This window comes from Dermacentor variabilis, chromosome 2 (assembly GCF_050947875.1).
Source record: "Dermacentor variabilis isolate Ectoservices chromosome 2, ASM5094787v1, whole genome shotgun sequence".
NCBI classification, from domain to species: domain Eukaryota; kingdom Metazoa; phylum Arthropoda; class Arachnida; order Ixodida; family Ixodidae; genus Dermacentor; species Dermacentor variabilis.
This window is the reverse complement of record NC_134569.1, coordinates 170,627,536-170,640,835: the sequence shown is the minus strand read 5'-3', so window position 1 is coordinate 170,640,835 and position 13,300 is coordinate 170,627,536. Positions and strand designations below refer to the sequence as shown.

At 47.2% G+C, this 13,300-nt stretch overlaps 1 protein-coding gene across 1 annotated transcript in view; it reads left to right on the top strand.

Moving 5' to 3' along the window:
- The window catches only part of LOC142572935 (rifampicin phosphotransferase-like), a 139,178-nt gene that overhangs the window by 85,813 nt on the left and 40,065 nt on the right, over positions 1–13,300 (top strand). Inside the window, exons 26-27 of the mRNA XM_075682393.1 lie at positions 7,226–7,360; positions 7,936–8,020. Of these exons, the coding sequence (XP_075538508.1) occupies positions 7,226–7,360; positions 7,936–8,020 (220 nt within the window). The remainder of the gene's footprint in view (positions 1–7,225; positions 7,361–7,935; positions 8,021–13,300) is intronic.

Below are 13,300 nucleotides of genomic sequence, written 5' to 3'. Positions count from 1 at the left end.
ATACAATCGTACATTTGGAATGGCTGAGTTCCAGACCTCACTGAACTGTTGCAACAAGTCCGCTCCAGGAAGCCACAGAATTATGTATGACAGGATCACACACTTACACCCTGAAACCCCAAAAACACTACTGTCACTCTTCAATTCCATGTTCTCTGCCGGCTACATTCCTTCCGTCTTGAAAGAAGCAATCGTGATCCCTATTCTCAAAGAGGGCAAGGACCCTTCCTCACCAAATAGTTATAGGCCTATAGCTCTGACAAGTTGTCTGTGCAAACTATTTCGGAAAATGATTAACCGTCGCCTCATCCATTTTCTTGAAAGCAACAAGATGCTCGATCTCTTTCAGCGTGGTTTCAGGGAGGGTAGATCCACAACAGATCACCTTGTTCACATCGAGATCCGTGATGCTTTTGTCCCCAAACAGTTTTTCCGGACAGTAATTTTCAATATGAAAAAGGCATGTGACACAACCTGGCGCTTTGGGATTCTCCGTGACCTGTCTGAAATGGGAGTTCGAGGCAACTTGCTGAACATGATTCAGAGTTACCTCTCCAATCGCACGTGCCGTGTTAGAGTTGCTAACGTTCTGTCTTGTCCATTTACACAAACGGATGGTGTTCCACAATGTTGTGGGCTGAGCTGCACTCTTTTTATTGTCAAAATGAACTCGATCCAGACTGTCATACCACGTACTATGTCTTATTCCGTATATGTGGATGCCATCCAGATATGTTTCAAATCATGTAATCTAAGTATCTCTGAGCGACAAGTACAGTTTTGAATAAATAAATTGGCTAAGTGGGCTGAAGCTAAAGCCTCAAAAAAGTACGTGCGTCCTGTTCTCTATCAAGAGAGCGATACTGGCGGACCCCGCAATATATCTAAATGGAGAACGGCTATCTGTGAGCAATGAACACAAATTTCTACGGATCCTTTTAGACAGTAAGCTAACCTTTGTACCACACCTGAAGTATCTTAAGGCAAAGTGCCTCAAGACTATGAACCTGCTGAAGCTCTTGTCATGCACATCTTGGGGAAGTGAGAGGAGATGCCTTTTAAAGCTGTACCAAAGTCTAATATTAACACTGCTTGACTACGGAGCAATAGTCCATAATTCTGCGGCACCTAGTGATCTGAAAATGCTTGATCCTATTCACCACTTAGGCACTCGCCTTGCGACAGGCGCCTTTAGGAGTAGCCTTGTGCATAGCCTCTGCGTCGAATCAAACGAACGGTTATTGCACTACCAAATGACATATCTAACTTTCTCATACGCCCTGAAAGTTAAATGAAATGTTAAACATCGTTGTCATCCTACTACATGCGACTTGTCCACTGCTAGGCTGCTTCGTAACCGTCCAGCAACTAGGCCTCCTCTGTCCCTTCGGTTGGAAGCACTCTCAGAAAAAAAACAGGGTTCCCTCTTTTACACACTGTCCTAATGGCTCCTACACGGCTTCCGCCGCCTTGGGAGTGGCAGACTATCGTCTGTGACATCTCTTTTTTAGAAATATCGAAACGAGCCCCGGAGGCATACATATATGCGAATTTTCTGTAACTTAAGGAAAAGTACTCCTGTGATGAATTTTATACAGGTGCTTCGAAGTCTCCTGCTGGTGTTGCTTACGCAGCTCTGGGAACCTCATTTTTAACATCTGGAGCGCTAAACCCACAATTATTCAAACGACTAGCGCAAAATAGCAGGGACAAAGACAGAGAAGACGACAGGATGAGCGCTCGTCCTGTCGTCTTCTCTGTCTTTCTCCCTGCTATTTTGCGCTAGTCTTTTGAATAATGATGACACACCAACTAGCCCAGCTTTCTGCCTTGATCACTAAACCCACACACCAGTATCTTTAGAGCGGAAGCATACGCTGTACTTAAGGCTATTCAACACATACGGCTCATAAATATCGCTAAGGCTATTGTCTTCCCAGACTCATTAAGTGCAGTGAGAGCCCTAATTAGCCTACGAAAACACAAGAACTCCGTTTTGAATGAACTACATACCTTGTTGTGTTCTGCAAGTATGTGCAAGCAAGTGACGGCCTTATGCTGGGCACATGGCCACAGTGGTATAGAGGGAAATGTGGCTGCTGACGAAATGGCTACGTCAGTTAGTGTTAGAGACAAAGATGGAAATACCCCCATCCCTGCCACAGACATAAAGCCTTTTCGGCGCCGTAAATTGAGGAATCATTGGCAAGGCGAGTGGCATACACAAGCAAAGAATAAGCTTCACATTGTAAAACCAAAATTGGGGAACTGGATAAGTGGGAAAACAGCACGGCACAAGGAAGTACTTCTTTGCCGATTAAGGATAGGCCACACATACGGTACTCACCCTTATCTCTTGACTGGGGGCGATCCTCCAACTTATATTAAGTGCGGCAATAGTCTCACAGTCCTCCATGTTCTTATTCAGTGCCCTGCCATAGAAACAAAGAGGAAATAGAATTTGCCTTCTGTATATCGCGAGAATATGCACCTTCACCCTGCATTTTTTCTTAGCGATGAACCGCTTTTTTTTCTGCAAACAGTCGTATATTTTTTAGTTTTAGCCGAAACCATCATCATCCTCATTATCATTATCATCATCAACCTGGTTACGCCCACTGCAGGGCAAAGGCCTCTCCCACAGTTCTCCAGCTCTCCAGCTACCCCGCTCGTGTACTAATTGTGGCCGTGTTGTTCCTGCAAACTTCTTAATCACATCCGCCCACCTAACTTTCTGCCGTCCCCTGCTACTCTTCCCTTCCCTTGGAATCCAGTCTGTAACCCTTAATGATCATCGGTTATCTTCCCTCCTAATTACGTGTACTGCCCATGCCCATTTCTTTTTCTTGATTCTTGATTAGCCGAAACCGACACCCTGAAAATCATTTGGCCAGGCGACTTTCAGAACATAACAGCCCTGCATTCAAGGGCTCTCTTGAAAGTCTGGTGTCAGTGTTATATTTTATTGCATCATCTTTTAACGAAAGCCCATTGCCGTAGCCCCGCATCACTGCCTGGTCACCGTCATTACTTTAGCACCTATATTTTCTGCGCCACTTACAGCGGCAGGTTTTAGGCGCTTTTACAGCCATGTCAAATCTAGCATGAGCCATTCATTGTGCACGCCATCTATTATACATCGTCACCATTACCACTTGTCATGGCACTCTTTGGCCAAACCTTGCCCTTGCGCTATAAAACATCACACATCATCATCATCATCCTCTTCATAGACATAGACCAACAATTCTTCATACATGGGCCATCCCAAAGATAGTGCAATGCCGGGCCGACCCTCGGCAGAGGTGAAGCAGGTGTCAAGCACTAGTCCTAGTCCTACGTCGGCCTATCGCGAAGATGGTGCAATGCCGGGCCGACCCACCGCGGAGGAGTAGTAGACGTGAAGCACTCCCCTTGCGTGGGCTGATCGCGAAGATAGTGCAATACCACGCCGACCTACCGCGGAGGAGAAGCAGGCGTGAAGCACTCCCTCTACGCGGGCCGATCCCGAAGATAGTGCAATACCAGGCCGACCCGGTGTTGGGGGTATGGAGGGTGTTCAACGCGTGCTTCTCCTCCGCCGTGGGTCGGCGCTCGCACTGCCATCTTTTTTGTTCACTTTACGGACGTTAGCCGGCCGCGATAGCCTCCTACGAGACCAAACAGCGTCGTTTTGTTCACTTTACGAACGTTAGCCAGCCAACATACTCCCTCCACTCCTACGGGACCACGCACATGGCTCATTCATTCAGGCGCATCAGGTAAACAGTTCCGCGGTAAAACAGGTCAATGAAAGCATGTCTACACGAGGACACACATTCTACAGGTGCCCGTCACTCTCTGTGGTTCCGTTGGCAGTTGCCGATTGAGAAGGCAAACGCCTAACTCACCCACCAGCCCAGGGACCGCCGACAGCGCTAGGGGTTACGCTGCAGCGTGCCATTGCGCACGTATTACCGCGATAGCTTTAAGAAACCCTTGTCCAAGAAAATGCGGCATCAGTAACCAGCGTCAGATGTCAGAGCGACAAAAAAGATTATTGAACCACACATACCCAGGCCGTTCATGGACGCAAGGAATGCACTGAACTAATTCAATTTCTCAAGCTAAAATATGAGTCACAAACAACCTACAGACTCAATAGCTCTTTCATTGTAATCTGAAAATACGAGAAAACATAACTCTGTTGCGCGAAAACCGATTTTCTATCGTTTCTACAATGCACAGACCGGAGACGGCGTCCGCCATTTGCGCACACCGGAGCGTAGATATCTGAGTCCACGGAGCAGCGCGCCTGCTTCCTTGAAAGACCTCTAGATGGCGCTCGCCTCAGCCACATCGCGGTCCCTGCAAGAGGGCGCGTTCCGATCACAAAGTCAGCCTTCGTGCATAGCGTCCGCCACGAGCGTTTCCCGATATACATTACGGTTGCATACGCTGCAGTTGCCGGGAAGCGTGAGAAGCCATTAGGGATCTTTGAATGATGTCGCGTTCCACTCTTAAAGGCCAAGTTTAAGTGTCCTCTCAACTTTTTTTTGGAACACAAGTTATGTCTGTACAATTTTCACGCCAACTGATGAAAGTTGTTTTCTTGGTGCTGTCGATGGAAAGCGTAATCGGGCAAGCAAGACGATGCACCTCGTGAGACTCTCGGCGTGTACGTTCTTGCAGGCGAAAAAATAAATAGAACGCAATGCTGTGGCACAATTTCAATGAGTTGTTTCAGGGCGGCGCCTTCAATTCACTGCGTGCCTGCGCATTCAACGGCGTATAAATAGTTTCCTTAAAACCGCAGAAAGAGGTTAAGAAAGCATCGCTTCAGAAAGGAGGCATGGTTCGTACTATCAAGGTATATGTTGCGTCCATGGACTTCGCCATGGGGATAATTTCACGTGTGTGTTGGTGGTGTTGAGGCCACCCTCTTGTCTATAACGCCAATCGGCGTTGGTGACGAGGCGGATGGGCGAGTGGGAGTAGCTTTACTGGGCAGTTCTTCTACTTCTCGATGACGTGGAGGCCTTTGCCCAGCGTGTCTTGCAAGCGCATAGCTGTGCTTGCCGCTGGCGTCCATCAATGGCGACACGACTTCATCCTTGCTTCCTTTATCCACTGTGTCATGTTTTGCCTTTCGATGATGTCTCATGCTTTTCTCTTTGGGGCTGTTTTAGCCGGCGCGGGTGTCGCGGTCTACCTCCCCTTGTGCACGGGACCTCCGACAGTGTCTTCAGCATTTGCCTTGTTTATGAGGTGCCCAGGGAAGTCTTCACTGCGTACTTATTCACAAACTGTAATCCATCGTGGCCAGACCAACGACACTGGGGAGACCAGGGCACCAGACACACCCGGCGTTTATGGCCGGTGCTATGGCAAAATAGTCATAGAGGAGCTTCACCTACACTCTAAAAGAAATTACACCTTTTGGGTCATATCTTGCCACACAACAATAATTGTCATCTGTGTTGTCCGCATTTTCTTTCTTTAACGATTCGAGCCAGGTACTTCCCAGTAGCGAACGGCATGCGCGTTATCAGCATGACATAGCATTCCCGACAGGAAAGTAGCGGGCGCGGCGTTTTCAAGAAAGCAATTGCTTTCTTGCCTAGCTTGCGTTTAAACGCAAGCAAGGCAGAGGACTATTATTGTTGTGTGGCAAATATACTCCCCAAAGGGTGTAGCTTTGTCTAAGAGTGTAGAACAATGACGAAGGCTAGCTCAGCGGGGATCTTTACTTGATAAGGGGTGTCGTCCACCTTTACTCCACTTTCGAATTTCAAAGAGACTGTCCACCTTGTTGAGCCTCTGCAAGTAATGTATCGCACCCTCCAACGTTCCTTTGCTATATCGGTCACCTTACCATACGCCGAAAAAGAGACCTGCACATCTTTGTCAGGCACACCACGTACCAGCCAGTGCATCTTCAACCTTGTGTCCCGGTTGTAGCAGTCGAAGATCATGCATCGGTGGCCCTTCATCTTCTCAACAGCAGCATCTATAAATGCTTCCGCGTGGCATGAGCATTTTTCGGCCTCCTGTAGCACACGTGACTTATCTGGTATGTCCCTGAGGGGAGCACGCCTTGGGTGCTCCCGTCACCTTGGGGAGCACGCCACGATGAATCGGCGTGACTGGAGAATCTACAACGTGGTAGGGCCTAGACATGTCCCCATGCGTGAAGACAGTGCTAATTATGGTGCATCCTCTAGGCCAGCTAGGTAACACGACCTGATATTCATCCAACAGAAAAGAAGAAACACGTTACCGAGGACCATCTGGCCGGTGAAAGCGCTCGCAATGAGCCAGACGTGCATGTGTCCGCTCACCTCAGTGGTTTAAGTTGAAATTAGGCCCCTATCGCGCACATAGTTCTCTATTGTCAATGATGTTTGGCGCTTTCGTCACGTGTTAGTTCCTTGCATTCTTTTCTACAGACATCTGATGCTATAAGACTGCACCGCCTTCTGCTGCGGCCCACATTTCTCGATCCTTTCTTCACCGCAGCTAACGCTAAGCTGCACAACAGTTCCACCGTCATGATCGGCCGCAGACATAACAAGTTTTCAAATTTCTTCGCCGAAGTATAATGACATCGTTGTGTTCGCTTACACAACATAACGTAGTTTTAAGTACGTACGACTGTGTAGCAATTATGCTCAGGTGGCGCTACAATCCGTGCCTATGACGCTAACGCCCGTTGAGTACTTTATGCAGAACACAACAATTGGCATCTCTGAAACTCATGTCGAATAACCGGAGCAGAAACTATGCCGTCTGCGTCATACTATAGCTATCACTGTCGTCTTGCTTCTGGCATCTTACACTTTCTCGAGTTAAACACATAACTGCTCGCCCTACGTTCTTGTAACCGGTAATGCTATGCGGAGCCCGAAACAATGCTGGGTGGCCAGCTATCTGCAAAATCTGCAAACCCGCCGTGGTAGCTTAGTGGCTATGGTGCTGGGCTGCTACGCATGAGGTCCCGAGATCGAATCCCGACCACGGCGGCCGCATTTCGATGGGGGGCGAAATGCGAAAACACCAGTGTACTTACATTTAGTTGAAGAACCCCAGGTGGTGGAAATTTCTGGAGTCCCCCAACTATGGCGTGCCTCATAATGAGAGTGGTTTTGACATGTAAAACCTCATAATTAAAATTATGACAGTGCGTGGGATCTGCATAGTTATTATACGGTTTCACTTATACTCCTACTGTCTCTGTTTCTCACAGACGATGCTCACCATTAGCCAAGGTCTGGAAAGAAATACAAAGAAAACCGCGGAGCTCCGCCTGTCAGTTGATGAAACGTCCACTGCCGAGCAGATCTATGACTACATAGGACGCAGCTTTCATCACATACGTGAGGTAAGAACCCCTCCCCCCCCCCCCCCCGCGCCTTCTCCCCCGGAGCTGAGCACCAGCTTACATTCGAGCTGCATTCGCAGCAGCATTTGCGTAGCACCCGCACTCTGATTAACTAACCCTTTTTGGATGCAGAATATGCGGCTATATTCGAGAGCATTCAGATACATTACGGCTACCTTCCGTCGAACGGCATATCGCTAACGATGATAGTCCGAACTAGAACGGTCACCGCGAAAAATTAAACAATATGCGTGATATAATATAGCATGATGCGAGTGTTTTAGAGATTTGAGAAATGTTTAATGTAGATACCTGGTACCTACATTTATCTAACAGAAAGGGCAATAGATATAGAATTCCGCGCTCTACGAGGCGCCTGATTCGCCATGGAACTATGATGGCAAAACGAAGCGCCTTCGATCGTAATGTTTCTTTGGCCGAACGGAATACTTCTTGTTTAAAAAAAAGCAATCGAGAAGTTTGTAAAACCAATCAGTTACCGTAAAGCAGAGTTTTCTAGTATATAATTATAGCCGAAATCTCCATGTGATGGTAACCAATGGTGTTTCTTGCAGCCTGCTATTCTTCTGATGAAGGCAGCCATATCGTCCTCCTTCTACAACTCCATCATTATTAGTATTCTCAGCAGTGCCAGAGGAGGTACGTGCAACTGTATGCATGCTGTTGTTTGCTCTGTGTTTTCACGCTCAACAATAGATTTCAATAGTTTGCGCACTTGATGAACAAAAAATGTGTTTGTGGCAAAGAAACGCCCTTTCCCACTATATTTTTTTCTCGATACACTACCCGGAGGAAAAAAAAAATAAAGATTTTCCTTCGTGCACAAACTACATCGAAGACATCGGCCCATGCACCAAACGCTGCAAGTCAAGTGGGTGGCCCGGACGAAGCCAGGTCACTCCGAGATGCCGCAGACACGCTTGCTATAACACCAGGCACGACCAATGCCTGTTTGTCACGTTTACAACATTGACGGAGATGGCACAGAATGGGCAAGAACGCCCAATTGCGGCATAGTATTGCTGTGATCACAGGGCAGTGCAACCAGCTTAAGCGCAGGCCTAAAGCATCTCCGAAGTGCCCTTTTCTCTAGGGGATTAAGCGCGTCAGTGAGTAGGAGTTGTCCTCATTTATTTGAAAACTGCGGTACAGGGTGACATGTAGTCGGCGGAAGAATGTCAGAATTTACCTCTAACTGGCCAACTGCAGCGGCACATGGGATCCATTAGATGCGGATCGTAATCGGCGTTTCTCTCCAGCTAGTGGAGGGCATTTGATGGCCACGTATATGGAGCTTCACGAAAAGTACAGCGAATTGCTAGCGTGGAGTCGATGCTGATGACAATCTACCGATACTGCGGGACTTTGACAAAACGCTTCAGCAAGTTCAATCCCTCTCGTATGGCGGTGAGTTCAATAATGTACGTTCGATGTTCAGGGTTGGCTGCATACGGTCAGTCTTTCTTACTTCTGGACGCTGTGGCCACACGAGCGCGCTGCGCAGAATTCGAGCATTGATACTTGCAACGAAATAATATACAAGAACGTCTTGTGTCTCCTCGGTGCCACTTAGATGGGTGTATGATGCAGTTGCCTGGCCAGAGAAAAGGTGGCGGACACCGCAAAGAAGATTGTTGTTCATGAGATGCACTTGATAAGACGGAGCAGAAAGAGTCGTCTGTATAGTGGGAGTAAAAACTTTGTATCCCATATATCGAGCTAACGCAGCTGCGAAGGAGAATGATGAAAGCTTGCGTGCGCAAGAAGAACGGTCTTGATCCACTTAATAATCGTGTCGCAGTGGGTTCCTGCCTGTAAAGTCGGCACCGCAGTCATGCGTGGATGGCCAACGATGGCATGTAGTCTCTCGATTAATGGGCACATCATCATCATCATCATCATCATCATCATCATCATCATCATCATCATCATCATCATCATCATCATCATCATCATCATTCTGGTTACACCCACTGCAGGGCAAAGGCCTCTCCCATACTTCTCCAACTACCCCGGTAACGTACTAATTGTGGCCATGTTGTCCCTGCAGACTTCTTAATCTCATCCGCCCACCTAACTTTCTGCCGCCCCCTGCTACGCTTCCCTTCGCTTAGAATCCAGTCCGTAGCCCTTAGTGACGATCGGTTATCTTCGCTTCTCATTACATGTCCTGCCCATGCCAATTTCTTTTTCTTGACTTCAACTAAGATGTCATTAGGTCGCGTTTGTTCCCTCACCCAATGCGCTACTTTCTTATCCCTTAACGCTACAGCCATCATTTTTCTTTCCATAGCTCGTTGCATCGTCCTCAATTTAAGTAGAGCCCTTTTCGTAAGCCTCCAGGTTTCTGCCCAGTACGTGAGTACTGGTAAGACACAGCTATTATACACTTTTCTCTTGAATGATAATGGCAACCTGCTGTTCATGATCTGAACCATGTATGGACGACTAAATTGGCAATAGAGGCCACTGAGTCCTTTCTTGAGTATGAAACATCCAGGTTCAATCGCAGGCAACCTACCATACTGCCGATTGTCGAAGTTTCTCTTCATTCCAAATTTATATTACGTTTGCTGTTCGGCTGTCTTGGCCGTCTCTAGAAGAGTAACACTACCGGTGATTTCTAACTGACGATCTGCAGGGAGCCAAGAAATTGATTCATTTGCAGATAAGTACGGACTGCGGCCCAACCACTCCGTGTAGGTGTTCCAGTGTACAGTCTCTGCAAATTCCTAGGCGCATTTCCACCAACCAGGGAAGGTAGGGTATAAATAGAAGTATTTCTTGAGGTCGCAAATTAACCTTTCTGCGAGTGCGTTGCCCTCTGGGTGGTACGGCGACCAAGTTGTTATAGTGGCGTCTTCCTGTTCTGTGCATTTTCTGAGCTTCTCGCTACGTGAAACAGGTCCGGTATCGGAGACCAATACTTTAGTTCTTGAAGACAACTTGATCCATTAGGGCAATGGCATCCTGTTTCCCTCATTTAGCTGCTACCGTTCTTGTATATTCGTCAATAGCGCCAATGAAAGCCTGCGTCTTCAGCATCCTTTCTCCATTCATTCTTTATTTAAATGAAGTCGAGACGGACGACTTCAAAGGGTACGCTCGAATGCGTGGGAATGACGATTTCGCTTCCTTTAGGTTTGTATTTGGCTTTGACCGTTAGACAAAGGTGGCGAATGCGGTCACATTTATGTGCATATTTTTAATATTTTCTCAAGCAAAACGCAGGTTTATCTTCCTGAAGGTCTTTGAGAATCCGTCATGCCCATTCGACTGAGCAGTGTCGCAGTAAAATGGCAAGATTCTTGGCCGGCATGGTCTCTGGCACGGAAAACATCTCGCCCTGTGGTCCAATTTCCTCTGTGCCTTATGAGATGTCGAAGGTGTACAATTTTTCCGTATTTGCTGATGGTGAAATATGCAGCCAGGATAGCGCATCAGCTTCTGGTAGCTTGTCTTTTGGTCTGTGGTCACTCCAAGTGGGACTTGCAGTCACACTTAGATTCGTTGATCGACCTCACAAATATACCCGAGGGTTGCGAGAGATTGAGAACATAGTTAAGTGCTTTGTTGCCCATAAACAGCATGGAGTGTCGACCTTAACGTGTGAGCGGAAATACCTAACAGCCGTTACACTTCAAGCGCTTCCTTTTCCTTGCAGCGTAGTTTTCTTGCGCTTTCGTAAATGCGTACTAGTAATAACTCCGAGCCCTGAGTTGGCGCCCAAGTGGCTGTGAGCCATCCCCTTCGTAGAGTACGGCCTCAGCTCCATAAGTGATGCGTCTGGGCAAAGCTCGAAAAACGTTTTGAAGACCGGAAGTATCAAGACTGGATCTGAAGATACGATGTTGACAAGTTCTTAATGTGTTTGTTCGCAATGTTCACTCCAAACAAACGGTGCACCTTTTAGTGCTATAAATTTCAAGCCCTTTGTCATGCTGACCTAGTCAGGAAGCGGCACAACTAATGTGTGAGGAAGGCTTGCGTCAGCGAGTAGGAGAATCCTTCACTTTTCATACAAGTATTCTTGAAGGCTCCCGACTTTGTGCCTAAACTCCGTTCCCCCATTATGGCCTGTTCATTTTAAACGATGTCAGGAATCTTAATTTCCATTGGCTCGACGTGTACCTAAGGTAGTCTGAGACTTTCAGGTCGGTCCTTTTCACACAATTGCCGACAAAAATGGCTCCAGGTTTCTTGTCATCATCTGAATCCCAATGATTTTGTTGGAAGGCGCATTCATAAAATCTAACCATGCAGTTGCAGCCGTTGACCTACCATCAAAATTGTCCGCCTTTACAGCATCACTTTTTGAAATGGCTCCGTGTAATGCTGCCTGACTAAGATATTCAAGAGCTTGGGCTCTTGCCCAACCTGCTTCGCCGGCATATGCAGTCAGTTAATCGTAATAGACATCGAATTCTCTCCTCACGGCGACTCATTCGGCGGTGTATGACAGTATATAAATCTTGCCATGGTGCATCAAAGTGCGACATTCTGGCGTACCTCTATCTGTCAAGGTGCGCTCGCGTGGACTGGCCTTGCTGGTGACGCCGATGAGCGAGTCGTTCGATGTAGAAGACCCGCCCGAGTCAGCCTCCATCTTTGTACTTGAACGGTAGCTCTCCGGCGTTTCCCTCTTCCCTTTCGGTGAATCTTGTCAACGCGCACAAGTGTTAGTCCCCTGCGAGTGAGTCAAAATGCAAAAATCTCAACGGACACAGATGAAGCCGTTCCTCCATTTGGTTTGGTTTTCCTTTTGATGGTGGCGCAGACCTATCGCAGGGATTGGGCATTATTTGGGTAGTATTAGGAAATTCTTGTTACTACTAAAATTGGTTAAGCTGTCAGGAAAGAACGAATACAGCGTATGAAGTGCTTCAGAAGATCTCCCTGGAACAACTGATAATTCCTCCATGGCTGAACAAACATCCCTGGGGTAGTCTATTGAAGTTCTTGGTTCTCTCTCCTCCAGTACTATAGCGCCACTTCTTCCTCGTCTCTACGCCACCCCACAAGGTTTATAACCTATGTAGCACGTCGGTTTGCACTCTTCATCCACGGCGAATCAGAACCACGTGGCTGGACAAGTAGCTGCCAATACCATGAAGCTGGACAGAACCAAGTTAATGCTGTTTGCCATCGCTTAAAGGTGCTCAGATTATTTTCTTCATTCCGCCTAATTACGTACTTAGTCTTAATTATACATTCAACTTCTCAGATGTTGGAACTAGATGAAAAATGAGGATGACTAAATTGTAGAAGAGCGTGAAAAATTCCCGATACAGCTGTCTGTCGCTCAATACGTGCTTCGTAAAAGTGACATTTCGAGCGTGCAAGAAGCCTGCGAATAAACCCAAAATTGCCGCGGCTGGTCGGCCGCTGGAGGCACTTTGCGTGTGTTTGCAGACTTCTTTCAAGCTCGGAAAAGCACTTCTATGTAGCACGTATTGAGCAACAGAAATTAATATTGGGAGTTTTTCATCTTGCTCTACAATTTTCTCACTGACACTTTTCATGTAATTGTATTATTTTAGAAATTGAATAATTAATTAAGGCTGATCACCCAATCAGGCGAAATGAAAAAAAATGAATAATCTATGTTTCTCAAAGCGGCGGCAAGTAACATTACCGTGGTTCTGTCAAGCTACGCGGCATTTTCATATTTTAAATTTTGGTTAATGTTGCTTCGGACACCCTGTTTAAGGAAGTGCACTTAGCGGGGCAAGTTGGCCTTTATGCGCTTTATTCGCTTTAGATCCTCTTTGAAGAATAATGATAGGGGGAAAGAGTGTGGCAAGGGCTCCTGTGCGCGTGGCCTGCGCTTCTGTGGTTATAACGTCAGGCATGTCGGTGGCGGGGGAGCGGCTGCGGCAGCGGTTGCGGCAGATGCGTGGGATGTGCGGTGACGGCCGC